At 39.1% G+C, this 16,864-nt stretch overlaps 1 protein-coding gene across 1 annotated transcript; it reads right to left on the reverse strand.

The window, feature by feature from the left end:
- Window positions 1–3,099: 3,099 nt before the first annotated feature.
- On the reverse strand, window positions 3,100–4,059 carry LOC121847875 (C-X-C motif chemokine 11-1-like). Its single transcript, XM_042331124.1, has 3 exons — window positions 3,889–4,059; window positions 3,562–3,688; window positions 3,100–3,196 (listed from the first exon to the last, which is right to left on the reverse strand). Exons 1-3 carry the CDS (start codon window positions 3,956–3,958, stop codon window positions 3,100–3,102), a joined length of 294 nt encoding a protein of 97 aa, XP_042187058.1. The 5' UTR covers window positions 3,959–4,059.
- Between the last annotated feature and the right edge of the window lie 12,805 nt (window positions 4,060–16,864).

Raw genomic sequence — 16,864 nt, forward strand, 5'->3', positions numbered from 1 at the left:
TTTAGACTATGTTCTAGAAGACATCTCACTCTACATAATGTGTTCCTTTGACTATGTTTAGAAGACATCCCACTTTAATGTGTTCCTTTAGGCTATGTTCTAGAAGACATCTCACTCTACATAATGTGTTCCTTTAGGCTATGTTCTAGAAGACATCCCACTCTACATAATGTGTTCCTTTAGTCTATGTTCTAGAAGACATCCCACTCTACATAATGTGTTCCTTTAGACTATGTTCTAGAAGACATCTCACTCTACATAATGTGTTCCTTTAGTCTATGTTCTAGAAGACATCCCACTCTACATAATGTGTTCCTTTAGTCTTTGTTCTAGAAGACATCCCACTCTACATAATGTGTTCCTTTAGGCTATGTTCTAGAAGACATCTCACTCTACATAATGTGTTCCTTTAGACTATGTTCTAGAAGACATCCCACTCTACATAATGTGTTCCTTTAGGCTATGTTCTAGAAGACATCCCACTCTACATAATGTGTTCCTTTAGGCTATGTTCTAGAAGACATCTCACTCTACATAATGTGTTCCTTTAGACTATGTTCTAGAAGACATCCCACTCTACATAATGTGTTCCTTTAGACTATGTTCTAGAAGACATCTCACTCTACATAATGTGTTCCTTTAGACTATGTTCTAGAAGACATCCCACTCTACATAATGTGTTCCTTTAGGCTATGTTCTAGGAGACATCTCACTCTACATAATGTGTTCCTTTAGGCTATGTTCTAGGAGACATCTCACTCTACATAATGTGTTCCTTTAGACTATGTTCTAGAAGACATCCCACTCTACATAATGTGTTCCTTTAGGCTATGTTCTAGGAGACATCTCACTCTACATAATGTGTTCCTTTAGGCTATGTTCTAGAAGACATCCCACTCTACATAATGTGTTCCTTTAGTCTTTGTTCTAGAAGACATCCCACTCTACATAATGTGTTCCTTTAGACTATGTTCTAGAAGATATCACACTCTACATAATGTGTTCCTTTAGACTATGTTCTAGAAGATATCACACTCTACATAGTCTGTCATCTGACTATCATCATTGCAGTGACATTTGGTGTGCTATCAAAGACTAGCTGAACAGAGGTAAAATAGAGCAGAAAGTAGAGTCAAATGCATCTTTAATATTTTGATAGAAAACGTAAACAACACATATAGAATATATAGTATTTACACAGATGTTGATCATTTTGATAACTAAACAAAATGTAGAACATTTTAATTCTTGACATGCATTTTATATTTTCAATAGCATAAATTAATAACAATGAACAAAAATATGAAACAGACCTAAAAAACACATCTGCCTGCTTACTTTTCCATTGGAAATTCCATGAATGTTTCTCAACTAGTAAGTCATATGGTGTAAGACATACCAATTTTGTCAATTTAAAAACGAACTTTCTAAGTTCCATTAAACAGTGTAAACGTATTCAGGCAGTCTTCAGTGCATTCACTCATCTGTGGTAATTAATCAGGATTAACTCTCTCTCTCATGGTGCTCTCTGTTCCATCAAGTTCTCAATGGGATTGGTGTCCTTAGTTCACAGATTTACTGCACACTCCTGAAATAAAAAATCTATTATTATAATTATATAATTAATACATGTATTATTAATACAACTACTAATAAATACAGATTCAAAATACGCTGTTATACTGATGTACTCATAGAGATATACTGATGTACTGATATACTGACGTACTGATATAATGACATACTGATGTACTGATATAACATACTGATATACTGATGTACTGATATAATGACATACTGATGTACTGATATGATGACATACTGATGTACTGATATGACATACTGATATACTGATGTACTGATATAATGACATACTGATGTACTGATATGACATACTGATATACTGATGTACTGATATAATGACATACTGATATAATGACATACTGATGTACTGACATACTGATGTACTGACGTACTGACGTACTGATGTACTGATGTACTGGTATATTGATACTGATGTACTGTTATACTGATGTACTGATATACTGATATACTGACAAACTGATGTACCGATATACTGATGTACCGATATACTGATATACTGATGTACCGATATACTGATGTACCGATATACTGATGTACTAATATACTGATGTACTGAATTACTGATACTGATATACTGATATACTGATATACTGATGAACTGATATTCTGACATACTGATATACTGACATACTGATGCACTTATGTACTGAAATACTGATGTACCGATATACTGATATAGTAATACTGATATAGTGATGCACTAATATACTGATATACTGACATACTGATGTACTGACATACTGATGTACTGATACTGATGTAATGATATACTGATACTGATATACTGATGTACTTATATACTGATATACTGACATACTGATGTACTGATATACTGATGTAATGATGTACTGACATACTGATGTACTGATATACTGACATACTGATATACTGACATACTGATGTACTGATGTACTGACATACTGATATACTGACATACTGATGTACTGATGTACTGATGTACTGACGTACTGATGTACTGATGTACTCATGTACTGATATATTGACATACTGATGTACTGATATATTGACACTGATGTACTGATATATTGACATACTGATGTACTGACATACTGACATACTGACGTACTGATATACTGAGATACTAATGTACATATATATAGTGACAATGATGTACTGACATACTGATGTAATTGATGTACTGATGCACTGAGATACTGATGTAATTTATATACTGATGTACTGACATACTGAGATACTGATGTAATTGATATACTGATGTACTGACATACTAATGTACATATATAGTGACAATGATGTACTGACATACTGATGTAATTTCTATACTGATGTACTGACATACTAATGTACTGACATACTAATGTACTGATGTACTGATGTACTGACATAATGATGTACTGACATACTGATGTACTGATGTACTGATGTACTGATATAATACTGATATGTTGTCCTCACCTTCGTTTTTTCATTATTTTCTTAATGGTTTTCTGATATAATACTGATATGTTGTCCTCACCTTCGTTTTTTCATTATTTTCTCGATGGTTTTCTTTGCAAATGGAGCTTCTGGATTCAGACACATCTTCCCTTCTCCGTTCTTCAGAGTGACACTGAATATACATGGAGAGAGAGACTACTGTTAGAAGTTAGCCTTCACCACTTTCCAACTGAGCATATAGAGAAATAATATTATCCTACTAGCAGGTGTATAAATGAATAGCAACATTTACCATTGTGTCCATCTACTGAGCTGGTCACAATATGCACTGGTATTAATATGGTACAGACAGACAGACAGACAGACAGACAGACAGACAGACAGACAGACAGACAGACAGACAGACAGACAGACAGACAGACAGACAGACAGACAGACAGACAGACAGACAGACAGACAGACAGACAGACAGACAGACAGACAGACAGACAGACAGACAGACAGACAGACAGACAGACAGACAGACAGACTTCTTACATGATCTCCATGTTCCTGCAGGAGTGGCTGGAGGTGTACACCTCGATCTTCTCAATGTGAAGAGGTTTAACACGGTTCACCAGTCCATTCAGACACTGGCACCGAGCTTTAGAATGACCCACCTGGCCTGGAGATGACAAGAAAAGTTTATAGCATGTTTGGTTATGGCATTATTGCAGCCAAGAACTAAACTCTTCAGTCAGAAATCAAACCTATTGTTTTATTACACTTCTCCCTGGCTTTGCAAGTCAATTCATATGCTACAGATTTCTAATAAAGATGTCAAAGATATTAGAAATATAATTCAAGATATTTCAGAGATGTTACCTTCAACATTGACCAGGAGCAGACAGGCCAGGAAGCTGATGAGGACCTTTGATGTCATCGTGTTGGTCATGGATACTGCTTCTTCAATTTCTTTTAGAGACTGGATGGACAGCTCAGTCAAGTGATAGAAGTTGTGAATGGAGGAGAGAAGTGATAGAAGCTGTGAATGGAGGAGAGAAGTGATAGAAGCTGTGAATGGAGGAGAGCTTGGCTTGTATTTATACTGTATTTATAATAATCCCTGCCCATGTGAACCTTTTTCTGGCAGTGGCAATGGATGTAAACATACTGCCACTTTCAAGGAGTGGGACTCTAACCCGGAGGATTATAAACAATATCGCTTTCAAATGAACCATCAAACAGGCAAAGCATAAATACAGGACTAAGATTTAATCCTACTATACCGGCTCCGACGTTTGTCTGATGTGGCAGGGCTTGCAAACTATTACGGAGCCACAAGCTTTCCATTGACACAAGCCTACCAGACAAGCTAAACTACTTCTATGCGCGCTTCGAGGCAAGCAACACTGAAGCATGCATGAGAGCACCAGCTGTTCCGGACGACTGTGTGGTCACACTAGGCGTAGCCGATGTGAGAAAGACCTTTAAGCAGGTCAACATTCACTAGGCCTCAGCACCAGACAGATTACCAAGACTTGTACTGTGAGCATGTGCTGACTAGCTGGCAAGTGTTTTCACTGACATTTTCAACCCTATCCCTGTCCGATTCTGTATTACCTACATGTTTCAAGCAGACCATCATAGTCCCTGTGTCCAAGAACACCAAGGTAACCTGCCTAAATGACTACCGACCCGTAGCACTCACGTCTGTAGCCATGAAGTGCTTTGAATGGCTGGTCATGGCTCACATCAACACCATCATCCCAGAAATGCTAGATCCACTCCAATTTGTAATCCGCCCCAACAGATCAACGGATGACGCAATCTCTATTGCACTCAACCCTGACCTTTCCCACCTGGACAAAAGAAACACCTATATGAGAATTCTGTCAAAACGTTCTACAGCTGCACCATTGAGAGCATCATTACTGATTGCATCACCGCCTGGTATGGCAACCGCTCGGCCTCCGACCGCAAGGCTCTACAGAGGGAAGTGCGTATGGCCCAATCACTGGGGCCAAGCCTCCTGCCATCCAGGACCTCTATACCAGGTGGTGCCAGAGGAAAGCCCTACAAATTGCCAAAGACTCCAGTTACTCTAGTCATAGACTGTTCTCTCTGCTACCTAAGTCTAGGTCCAAAAGCTTCTTAACAGCTTCTACCCCCAAGCCATAAAACTGCTGAACAGCTAATTAAATGGCTACCCAGGCTATTTGCCTTCAGTCCTCCCCCCCTCTTCTTTTATTAAGCTACTGCTACTTGCTGCTACTCACTTTACCCCTTCCTACATATTATTTAAATTACCTCAACTAACCTGTACCCCACACATAGACTCAGTGCCAGTACCCCCTGTATATAGCCTCATCATTGTTATTTTATTGTTGCTCTTTTATTTTTTACTTTAGTTCATTTAGTAATTTGTGGTTAAGGGCTTGTAAGCATTTTCAGTCTGCACCTGTTTTATTTGGCTCATGTGACCAATACAAATAGATTTATATGTTTACCATGCCAATAAAGCCCTTTGAATTGAATTGAATTGAGAGGGTGTTCCCCTTTTCTCTGTCTGACTCAGCTCCTTTCTCCTTTTCCCTGCTTCTCCTTTCACACAGGATTTCCCATTTCTCAGAAACTCTCTCTCTGACAGTGAAATTTGAGGCGTGTTTAAGGCAGAGAGATGATACAATCTGTCTTTCTACCACATCCCAAATGGCACCCTATTCCCTATATAGTGCCCTACTTTTTGACCAGAGCCCTATGGACAATGGTCAGAAGTAGTGTGGTAAATAGAGAATAAGGTGCCATTTGGGGCACGGCCTTCTCATGTCAAAGATCACGACGTCAGGCAAAACCTTAAGACGCTTTTGGCACCACTAAAAGGCGTCCTCATAATTCCCATGCAAAACAGTTCATACATATGTTATGACAACATTTTTGAGGAAGTATAAACTGGCCACAGTGTCTCAAGAGGGACAAAGTACTATTTCAGCTTTTTTCAAGTTTTTCCAAATTAAGGTATTTTAACGAATAACAGTATGCGAAGCTCAGATGTTCCGAGTTCTGCTAGGAGCTAACCTAATATGCCAAGCTTTAAAAAAACGCTTGAAACTAGATACCCTAAAAATCTAAATACATTTCATGTTTACGTTCTGGTGTCATTCGGGCAATTTAAAATATGTATTGGGGACTTTGTAGAGGAATGTAACGGTTTTCCTGGTTGATTTGTGATGTTTTACTTGTGCTTCCCATGACTGTGTTTTTTTAAGATCACCATGGGCAATGCCAAGCATCAGCTAGAGTGGTGTAAATTATGCCCCCATTTTACTCTGGAGCAGTGGAAACGCGTTCTCTGGAGTAGGCCATAGCACTGACCACCATTTAATCAGATGGTTTATTCCCACGCTTCATTCACACACTATTTCATAACCCTAAACCCACCCTTTCTGCAGGGGCTGTGGGTTATGAGTCAACCAGCACATCACTACAGTAACCCTCCCCTCATATAGGCGAGGCCATAGCACTGACCACGAGAATCACAATGTCCCAGGCAGTAGAATGTGGAAACTGGTAGAATTGTTATTCTAGCTATCTCTTATAGATGTGTGTTGTCCTGTTTCCATTGGAAATTAGCGTGCCTTAGCTTAGGACCATGTCTATGTTCCCTCAACCGTATGTTCCCTCAACCGTATGTTCCCTCAACCCTATGTTCCCTCAACCCTATGTTCCCTCAGCCCTGTGTACCCTCAACCCTATGTTCCCTCAACCCTATGTTCCCTCAACCCTGTGTTCCCTCAACCCTATGTTCCCTCAACCCTATGTTCCCTCAACCCTATGTTCCCTCAAACCTATGTTCCCTCAACCCTGTGTTCCCTCAGCCCTATGTTCCCTTAGCACTATGTTCCCTCAGCACTATGTTCCCTCAACCATGTGTTCCCTCAAGCCTATGTTCCCTCAATCCTATGTTCCCTCAACCCTATGTAGGTTTCCCCACAAGGAACGACTGAGGACCCCACAAGGAACCACTAAGGAACCCACAAGGAACAACAAAACTGCACTAAATAGGTTCCACTTTGGGATGCTTCTGTCTGGTGTGTTAGGTCTATATGGTGATAAGGGGGAATTCAGAGTGTCTAGGTGTGTATGGGTGGAGACCAGTCTCCTTTGGAGTTCCTGATTTCACTATCCTGAGCACTGGTTAAATCAGCTGGTTTATTCAGCTGGTTAATTAAGCTGAGAAAAAATGCATTTTTATCTGTAGGACTTGAAAATGTACAATCAAATGAATAGGCGTAGATGTTGTGTTTTCTATAGACTTCGTGGTGTGGTGGTAGTCAGTGAAATAGTGATAGTGAGGTTGATCAACACTGACAGAATGACACATGACATTAGCGCCCTCTGGTGCTTGATGAACATCTTTACACAGTGGCATATAGTTTAAATTTAGGGGGATTGAAACATCCAATTTGTGGGTGTGGCATGTGACAACATGTGGAGAAGCAGGGTAACTCCCAGAGAGAGAGAAGTACCTGTCAGACCATAGACAGGTTTCCTGCCTTCATATGTGGATATGATGAGGTGATAAGACGGGATGTGTTGAGATAATAGTGTTTCCTACAATTGTCCCCTGAGCTGAAGGTCACATATGAATCAAATCAAACTTTATTTGTCACAGAAGCCGAATACGAAGTGTAGACCATGAAATGCTTTACTTACAAGCCCTTAACCAACAGTGTAGTTCAAGTGTGCAGCAGTATGATTTTGTCAAGCACTGAACTGAGGTCCAATAGTTTCATCAATCTTCTGATTTAAATAAATACAATGGGCTTCGTACAATGTACTGTGTTACACACTATTCATATACTGTCTATCAAATGGTTTCATTTTTGACCCTTTATTGATCCAGGCTCACGGCGATAACATACATATCATTATTTTTTTTTAGGGATGGATCATCTTAAAATTGTTTCCATCAATGTAATTGTCTGCATCATTTCCAATCCCCCATATCTTTTTTTGGTACATATATATACACGTACATACACACATGTAACAGATATACCTTTATTATTCCCCCAAACCCTACCACCCCTCCCCCAACTGGAGTAAACTAATAAACAACAACACTTAGGCTTCTACCTTCAGTTTACACATATTATACACATTTTACAGACAGTCTATTTTACAATAGTTATATTTAGTTTGTTTTTAGTCCTTACTCTATTTCTGATGTCCATCCAGTTTGATTTATACTTGTAACTGCGCTATTTCATAACATTTTGGAACCTATATACATTTTACAGACCCCGTATGTTTCACATTGGTTATCTGCTATTAGTCCCACCCTTCAGCTCCATTCAACCCCTCCCATCTCTCTCTCAACATCATCCATTTCGGATTTCTATTTGCCATATATTTTTCAACTGTGCTGTGATGCTTCACAAAAGTACTGAACCTTTCTATTCTCATAGCTTCTACAGATTGTAAATTAAAAATTCATTTTTTTGCTAAAATAATTATTATATTATTGATTGATTGACTATGGCTTTTAAAATCACCCAGTATTGCTGTCTGCAGCGTTAGTTCAAGGCAAATGTTGCAATTCTTCAGCCATTTATGGACCTGTGACCAAAAACAAGTTACATATGGACAATACCAAAATACATTTTTATTTTTTTATTTGACCTTTATTTAACCAGGTAGTCCAGTTGAGAACAAGTTCTCATTTACAACTGCGACCTGGCCAAGATAGAGCAAAGCAGTGCAACACAAACAACAACACAGAGTTACACATGGGATAAACAAACATACAGTCAATAACACCATAGAAAAAAAATAAAGTCTATATACAGTGTGTGCAAATGGCACGATGAGGTAAGGCAATAAATAGGCCATAGTAGCGAGGTAATTACAATTTAGCAAATAAACACTGGAGTGATAGATGTGCAGATGATGATGTGCAAGTAGAAATACTGGTGTGCAAAAGAGCAGAAAAGTACATAAAAACAATAATGGGATGAGGTAGGTAGATTGGATGGGCTATTTACAGATGGGCTATGTACAGCTGCAGCGATCGGTTAGCTGCTCAGATAGCTGATGTTTAAAGTTAGTGAGGGAAATATAAGTCTCCAGCTTCAGCAATTTGTGCAATTCGTTCCAGTCATTGGCAGCAGAGAACTGGAAGGAAAGGCGGCCAAAGGAGGTGTTGGCTTTGGGGATGACCAGTGAGATGTACCTGCTGGAGCGTGTGCTATGGCTGGGTGATGTTATCGTAGCTGAGATAAGGCGAAGCTTTACCTAGCATAGACTTATAGATGACCTGGAGCCAGTGGTTGGGGCAGTGAATATGTAGCGAGGGCCAGCCGACTAGAGCATACAGGTCACAGTGGTGGGTGGTATATGGGGCTTTAGTGACAGAATGGATGGCACTGTGATAGACTGCATCCAGTTTGCTGAGCAGAGTGTTGGAGGCTATTTTGTCAATGACATCGCCGAAGTCAAGGATCGGTAGGCTAGCTAGTTTTACGAGAGTATGTTTGGAGGAGTGAGTGAAGGAGGCTTTGTTGTGAAATAGGAAGCTGATTCTAGATTTAATTTTGGATTGGAGATGTTTAATATGAGTCTGGAAGGAGAGTTTACAGTCTAGCCAGACACTTGGGTATTTGTTGTCTACATATTCTAAGTCAGAACCGTCCAGAGTAGTGATGCTAGTGGGGCGGGAGGGTGCGGGCAGCGAACGGTTGAAAAGCATGCGTTTCGTTTTACTAGCATTTAAAAGCAGGTGGAGGCCACGGAAGGAGTGTTGTATGGCATTGATGCGCTTTTGGAGGTTTGTTAACACAGTATCCAAAGAAGGGCCAGATATATACAGAATGGTGTTGTCTGTGTAGAGGTGGACCAGGGAATCACCCGCAGCAAGACCGACATCGTTGATATATATAGAGAAAAGAGTTTAACCTTGTGGCACCACCATCGAGACTGCCAGAGGACCAGACAACAGGCCCTCCAATTTGACACACTGAACTCTATCTGAGAAGAAGTTGGTGAACCAGGCGAGGAAGTCATTAGAGAAACCAAGGCTGTTGAGTCTGCCGATAAGAATACGGTGATTGACAGAGTCGAAAGCCTTGGCCAGGTCGATGAAGACGGTTGCACAGTACTGTCTTTTATTGATGGCGGTTATGATATCGTTTAGGACCTTGAGCGTGGCTGAGGTGCACCTGTGACCAGCTTGGAAACCAGATTGCACAGTGAAGAAGGTACGGTGGGATTCGAAATGATCAGTGATCTGTTTATTAACTTGGCTTTAGAACTTTAGAACTTTAGAACTTGGCTTTAGAACTTTAGAACTTGGCTTTAGAACTTTAGAACTTGGCTTTAGAACTTTAGAACTTGGCTTTAGAACTTTAGAACTTGGCTTTAGAACTTTAGAACTTTAGAACTTGGCTTTAGAACTTTAGAACTTTAGAACTTGGCTTTAGAAGTTTAGAACTTGGCTTTAGAAGTTTAGAACTTGAACTTGGCTTTTAGAGCTTTAGAACTTTAGAACTTTAGAACTTGGAACTTTAGCTTTAGAACTTTAGAACTTTAGAACTTGGCTTTAGAACTTTAGAACTTTATAGAACTTGGCTTTTTTAGAACTTTAGAACTTGGCTTTAGAACTTTAGAACTTTAGAACTTGGCTTTAGAACTTTAGAACTTGGCTTTAGAACTTTAGAACTTGAACTTTAGAACTTTAGAACTTTAGAACTTGGCTTTAGAACTTTAGAACTTTAGAACTTGGCTTTAGAAGTTTAGAACTTGGCTTTAGAACTTTAGAACTTGGCTTTAGAACTTTAGAACTTGGCTTTAGAACTTTAGAACTTGGCTTTAGAACTTTAGAACTTTAGAACTTGGCTTTAGAACTTTAGAACTTGGCTTTAGAACTTTAGAACTTGGCTTTAGAACTTTAGAACTTTAGAACTTGGCTTTAGAACTTTAGAACTTGGCTTTAGAACTTTAGAACTTTAGAACTTGGCTTTAGAACTTTAGAACTTGGCTTTAGAACTTTAGAACTTGGCTTTAGAACTTTAGAACTTGGCTTTAGAACTTTAGAACTTTAGAACTTGGCTTTAGAACTTTAGAACTTGGCTTTAGAACTTTAGAACTTGGCTTTAGAACTTTAGAACTTTAGAACTTGGCTTTAGAACTTTAGAACTTTAGAACTTGGCTTTAGAACTTGGCTTTAGTTTAGAACTTGGCTTTAGAAGTTTAGAACTTGGCTTTAGAACTTTAGAACTTGGCTTTAGAGCTTTAGAACTTTAGAACTTGGCTTTAGAACTTTAGAACTTTATAACTTGGCTTTGGAACTTTAGAACTTTAGAACTTTAGAACTTGGCTTTAGAACTTTAGAACTTTAGAACTTGGCTTTAGAACTTTAGAACTTGGCTTTAGAACTTTAGAACTTGGCTTTAGAACTTTAGAACTTTAGAACTTGGCTTTAGAACTTTAGAGAACTTTAGAACTTGGCTTTAGAACTTTAGAACTTTGGAACTTTAGAACTTGGCTTTTTAGTTTAGAACTTGGCTTTAGAACTTTAGTTTAGAACTTGGCTTTAGAACTTTAGAACTTGGCTTTAGAACTTTAGAACTTGGCTTTAGAAACTTTAGAACTTGGCTTTAGAACTTTAGAACTTTGAACTTTAGAACTTTAGAACTTTAGAACTTGGAACTTTAGAACTTTTAGAACTTGGCTTTAGAACTTTAGAACTTGGCTTTAGCTTTAGAACTTTAGAACTTGGCTTTAGAACTTTAGAACTTGGCTTTAGAAGAACTTTAGAACTTGGCTTTAGAACTTTAGAACTTTAGAACTTGGCTTTAGAACTTTAGAACTTTAGAACTTGGCTTTAGAACTTGGCTTTAGAACTTGGGAACTTTAGAACTTTAGAACTTTAGAACTTGGCTTTAGAACTTTAGAACTTTAGAACTTGGCTTTAGAACTTTAGAACTTGGCTTTAGAACTTTAGAACTTTAGAACTTGGAACTTTAGAACTTTAGAACTTTAGAACTTGGCTTTAGAACTTTAGAACTTTAGAACTTGGCTTTAGAAGTTTAGAACTTGGCTTTAGAAGTTTAGAACTTGGCTTTAGAACTTTAGAACTTGGCTTTAGAACTTTAGAACTTTAGAACTTGGCTTTTAGAACTTTAGAACTTTTAGAACTTTAGAACTTTAGAACTTTAGAACTTAGACTTTAGAACTTTAGAACTTGGCTTTAGAACTTTAGAACTTGGCTTTAGAACTTTAGAACTTTAGAACTTGGCTTTAGAACTTTAGAACTTGGCTTTTAGAACTTGAACTTAGAACTTTAGAACTTGGCTTTAGAACTTTAGAACTTTAGAACTTTAGAACTTTTTAGAACTTGGCTTTAGAACTTTAGAACTTTAGAACTTGGCTTTAGAACTTTAGAACTTGGCTTTAGAACTTTAGAACTTGGCTTTAGAACTTTAGAACTTGGCTTTAGAACTTTAGAACTTGGCTTTAGAACTTTAGAACTTGGCTTTAGAACTTTAGAACTTGGCTTTAGAACTTTAGAACTTGGCTTTAGAACTTTAGAACTTGGCTTTAGAACTTTAGAACTTGGCTTTAGAACTTTAGAACTTGGCTTTAGAACTTTAGAACTTTAGAACTTGGCTTTAGAACTTTAGAACTTGGCTTTAGAACTTTAGAACTTGGCTTTAGAACTTTAGAACTTGGCTTTAGAACTTTAGAACTTGGCTTTAGAACTTTAGAACTTGGCTTTAGAACTTTAGAACTTTAGAACTTGGCTTTAGAACTTTAGAACTTTAGAACTTGGCTTTAGAACTTTAGAACTTGGCTTTAGAACTTTAGAACTTGGCCTTAGAATTTTAGAACTTTAGAACTTGGCTTTAGAACTTTAGAACTTGGCTTTAGAACTTTAGAAAGGCAGGGCAGGATGGATACAGGTCTCTAGCAGTTTGGGTCGAGAGTGTCACCCCCTATTGAAGATGGGGATGACTACGGTAGCTTTCCAATCTTTAGGGATCTCAGACAATACGAAAGAGAGGTTGAACAGACTGGTAATAGGGTTTACAACAATGGCGGCATATAATTTTAGAAAGAGAGAGTCCAGATTGTCTGGCCCAGCTGATTTGTATGGGTCCAGGTTTTGCAGCTCTTTCAGAACATCTGCTATCTGGATTTGGGTGAAGGAGAAGCTGGGGAGGCTTGGGCAAGTAGCTGTGGGGGGTGTTGAGCTGTTGGCCGGGGTTGGGGTAGCCAGGAGGAAAGCATGGCCAGTCATAGAGAAATGCTTATTGAAATTCTCGATTATTGTGGATCTATCGGTGGTGGCCGTGTTACCTAGACTCAGTGCAGTGGGCAGCTGGGAGGAGGTGCTCTTATTATCCATGGACTTTACAGTGTCCCAAAACTTTTTGTGGTTAGAGCTACAGGATGCAAATTTCTGTTTGAAAAAGCTAGCCTTTGCTTTCCTGACTGACTGCTTGTATTGGTTCCTGACTTCCCTGAAAAGTTCCATATCGTGGGGACTATTCGATGCTATTGCAGTCCACCACAGGATGTTTTTGTGCTGCTCGAGGGCAGTCAGGTCTGGAATGAACCAAGGGCTATATCTGTTCTTAGTTCTGCATTTTTTGAAAGGGGCATGCTTATTTAAGATGGTTGAGTAAATTACTTTTAAAGAACGACCAGGCATCCTCGACTGAGGGGATGAGTTCAATATCCTTCCAGGATACCCGGGCCAGGTCCATTAGAAAGGCCTGCTCGCAGAAGTGTTTTAGTGTTTGACAGTGATGAGGGGTGGTCATTTGACCGTAAAACAAACTTAAGGAGGAGGCTTCTGATGTTAACATGCATGAAACCAAGGCTTTTTTGGTTATAGTGGGGCAAAATAGTATTTAGTCAGCCACCAATTGTGCAAGTTCTCCCATTTATAAAGATGATAGAGGCCTGTAATTTTCATCATAGGTACACTTCAACTATGATAGACAAAATGAGATTTTTTTTCCAGAAAATCTCATTGTAGGATTTTTAATGAATGTATTTGCAAATTATGGTGGAAAATAAGTATTTGGTCAATAGCAAAAGTTTATCTCAATACTTTGTTATATGCCCTTTGTTGGCAATGACAGAGGTCAAACATTTTCTGTGAGTCTTCACAAGGTTTTCACACACTATTGCTGGTATTTTGGCCCATTCCTCCATGCAGATCTTCTCTAGAGCAGTGATGTTTTGGGGCTGTTGCTGGGCAACACAGACTTTCAACTGCCTCCAAAGATTTTCTATAGGGTTGAGATCTGGAGACTGGCTAGGCCACTCCAGGACCTTGAAATGCTTCTTACGAAGCCACTCCTTCGTTGCCCGGGCGGTGTGTTTGGGATCATTGTCATGCTGAAAGACCCAGCCACGTTTCATCTTCAATGCCCTTGCTGAAGGGAAGGAGGTTTTCACTGAAAATCTCACGATACATGGCCCCATTTATTCTTTCCTTTACACGGATCAGTCATCCTGGTCCCTTTGCAGAAAAACAGCCCCAAATCATGATGTTTCCACCCCCATGCTTCACAGTAGGTATGGTGTTCTTTGGATGCAACTCAGCATTCTTTGTCCTCCAAACACGACGAGTTGAGTTTTTACCAAAAAGTTATATTTTGGTTTCATCTGACCATATGACATTCTCCCAATCTTCTTCTGGATCATCCAAATGCTCTCTAGCAAACTTCAGACGGGCCTGGACATGTGCTGGCTTAAGCAGGGGGACACATCTGGCACTGCAGGATTTGAGTCCCTGGCGGCGTAGTGCGTTACTGATGGCAGGCTTTGTTACTTTGGTCCCAGCTCTCTGCAGGTCATTCACTAGGTCCCTCCGTGTGGTTCTGGGATTTTTGCTCACCGTTCTTGTGATCATTTTGACCCCACGGGGTGAGATCTTGCGTGGGGCCCCAGACCGAGGGAGATTATCAGTGGTCTTGTATGTCTTCCATTTCCTAATAATTGCTCCCACAGTTGATTTCTTCAAACCAAGCTGCTTACCTATTGCAGATTCAGTCTTCCCAGCCTGGTGCAGGTCTACAATTTGGTTTCTGGTGTCCTTTGACAGCTCTTTGGTCTTGGCCATAGTGGAGTTTGGAGTGTGACTGTTTGAGTTTGTGGACAGGTGTCTTTTATACTGATAACAAGTTCAAACAGGTGCCATTAATACAGGTAACGAGTGGAGGACAGAGGAGCCTCTTAAAGAAGAAGTTACAGGTCTGTGAGAGCCAGAAATCTTGCTTGTTTGTAGGTAACCAAATACGTATTTTCCACCATAATTTGCGAATAAATTCATTAACAATCCTACAATGTGATTTTCTGGATTTTTTTTCTCATTTTGTCTGTCATAGTTGAAGTGTACCTATGATTAAAATTACAGGCCTCTCTCATCTTTTTAAGTGGGCGAACTTGCACAATTGGTGGCTGACGAAATACTTTTTTGGCCCACTGTACATAAGTCAACATAAGTCAACCTTTTCCCATTCTACTTGCCTCGTCCATTTTTGTGGTACAGCAATCACACTGCACACTGCCCTAACCCATCTGGACAAGAGGAATACCTACAGTACATGGGAGATATGTATACTGTAGCTAAGAAAGTAATACAAAGTGTATGTTGTGTAGTTAGCTGATAGTAGCCCATGTGCCTCACCCTAAAAATTTGGTTCCTTTCCCCCTCAAAACTTGGCCTACTGTTCTGACTTGATGGTGCACGTGTAGCCTATAGCCTGTTTTCAAAAAATGTCATTATCAACTATGGTAAGAGCCCCCTTTATTTATCCTATGGTTCTGACTTGGTGTACAGGGAGAACACTGTAAGAACGGCCCATGTTCTGAATTCTGTCACTGTACATTTCAAAAGTGATGAAGAAATAGTTATATTGACCACGTCCGTCCTAGTTCGCTCATTAATGTCTTAATCAAAATTACGGATTGACTCTTATCCGCTCTTTGTTCCCTTATGCCATAGTTTGTACATCTCAATTGTCAGTAGAAACCTACATTTGTTTCAGCAAGTCAGCCATATCAGATATATCTTTTTTTAATGCATTAATTAAATGATGCCGAATTAACTGTTTCACTGCCAGACAAGACTCCTCTGATAGCCAGGTGTAGTATTTAAGTATTTATGAAACATCTATTTAGCTTTTATGAAGATGTTATGGAAGCTCTATACACGTGTAGTTGCTGCTAAAACTGATCATGATTTCTAGATGTGTTTGTATTTCTTTAGACTATGTTCTAGAAGACATCTCACTCTACATAATGTGTTAATTTAGGCTATGTTCTAGAAGACATCTCACTCTACATAATGTGTTCCTTTAGGCTATGTTCTAGAAGACATCTCACTCTACATAATGTGTTCCTTTAGGCTATGTTCTAGAAGACATCTCACTCTACGTAATGTGTTTCTTTAGTCTTTGTTCTAGAAGACATCTCACTCTACATAATGTGTTCCTTTAGGCTATGTTCTAGAAGACATCTCACTCTACATAATGTGTTAATTTAGGCTATGTTCTAGGAGACATCTCACTCTACATAATGTGTTAATTTAGGCTATGTTCTAGAAGACATCTCACTCTACATAATGTGTTCCTTTAGGCTATGTTCTAGAAGACATCTCACTCTACATAATGTGTTCCTTTAGGCTATGTTCTAGAAGACATCTCACTCTACGTAATGTGTTTCTTTAGTCTTTGTTCTAGAAGACATCTCACTCTACATAGTCTGTCATCTGACTATCATCGATGTAGTGACATTTGGTGTGCTATCAAAGACTAGCTGAACAGAGGTAAAATAGAGCAGAAAG

This window comes from Oncorhynchus tshawytscha, linkage group LG12, assembly GCF_018296145.1.
Source record: "Oncorhynchus tshawytscha isolate Ot180627B linkage group LG12, Otsh_v2.0, whole genome shotgun sequence".
Lineage (NCBI taxonomy): Eukaryota > Metazoa > Chordata > Actinopteri > Salmoniformes > Salmonidae > Oncorhynchus > Oncorhynchus tshawytscha.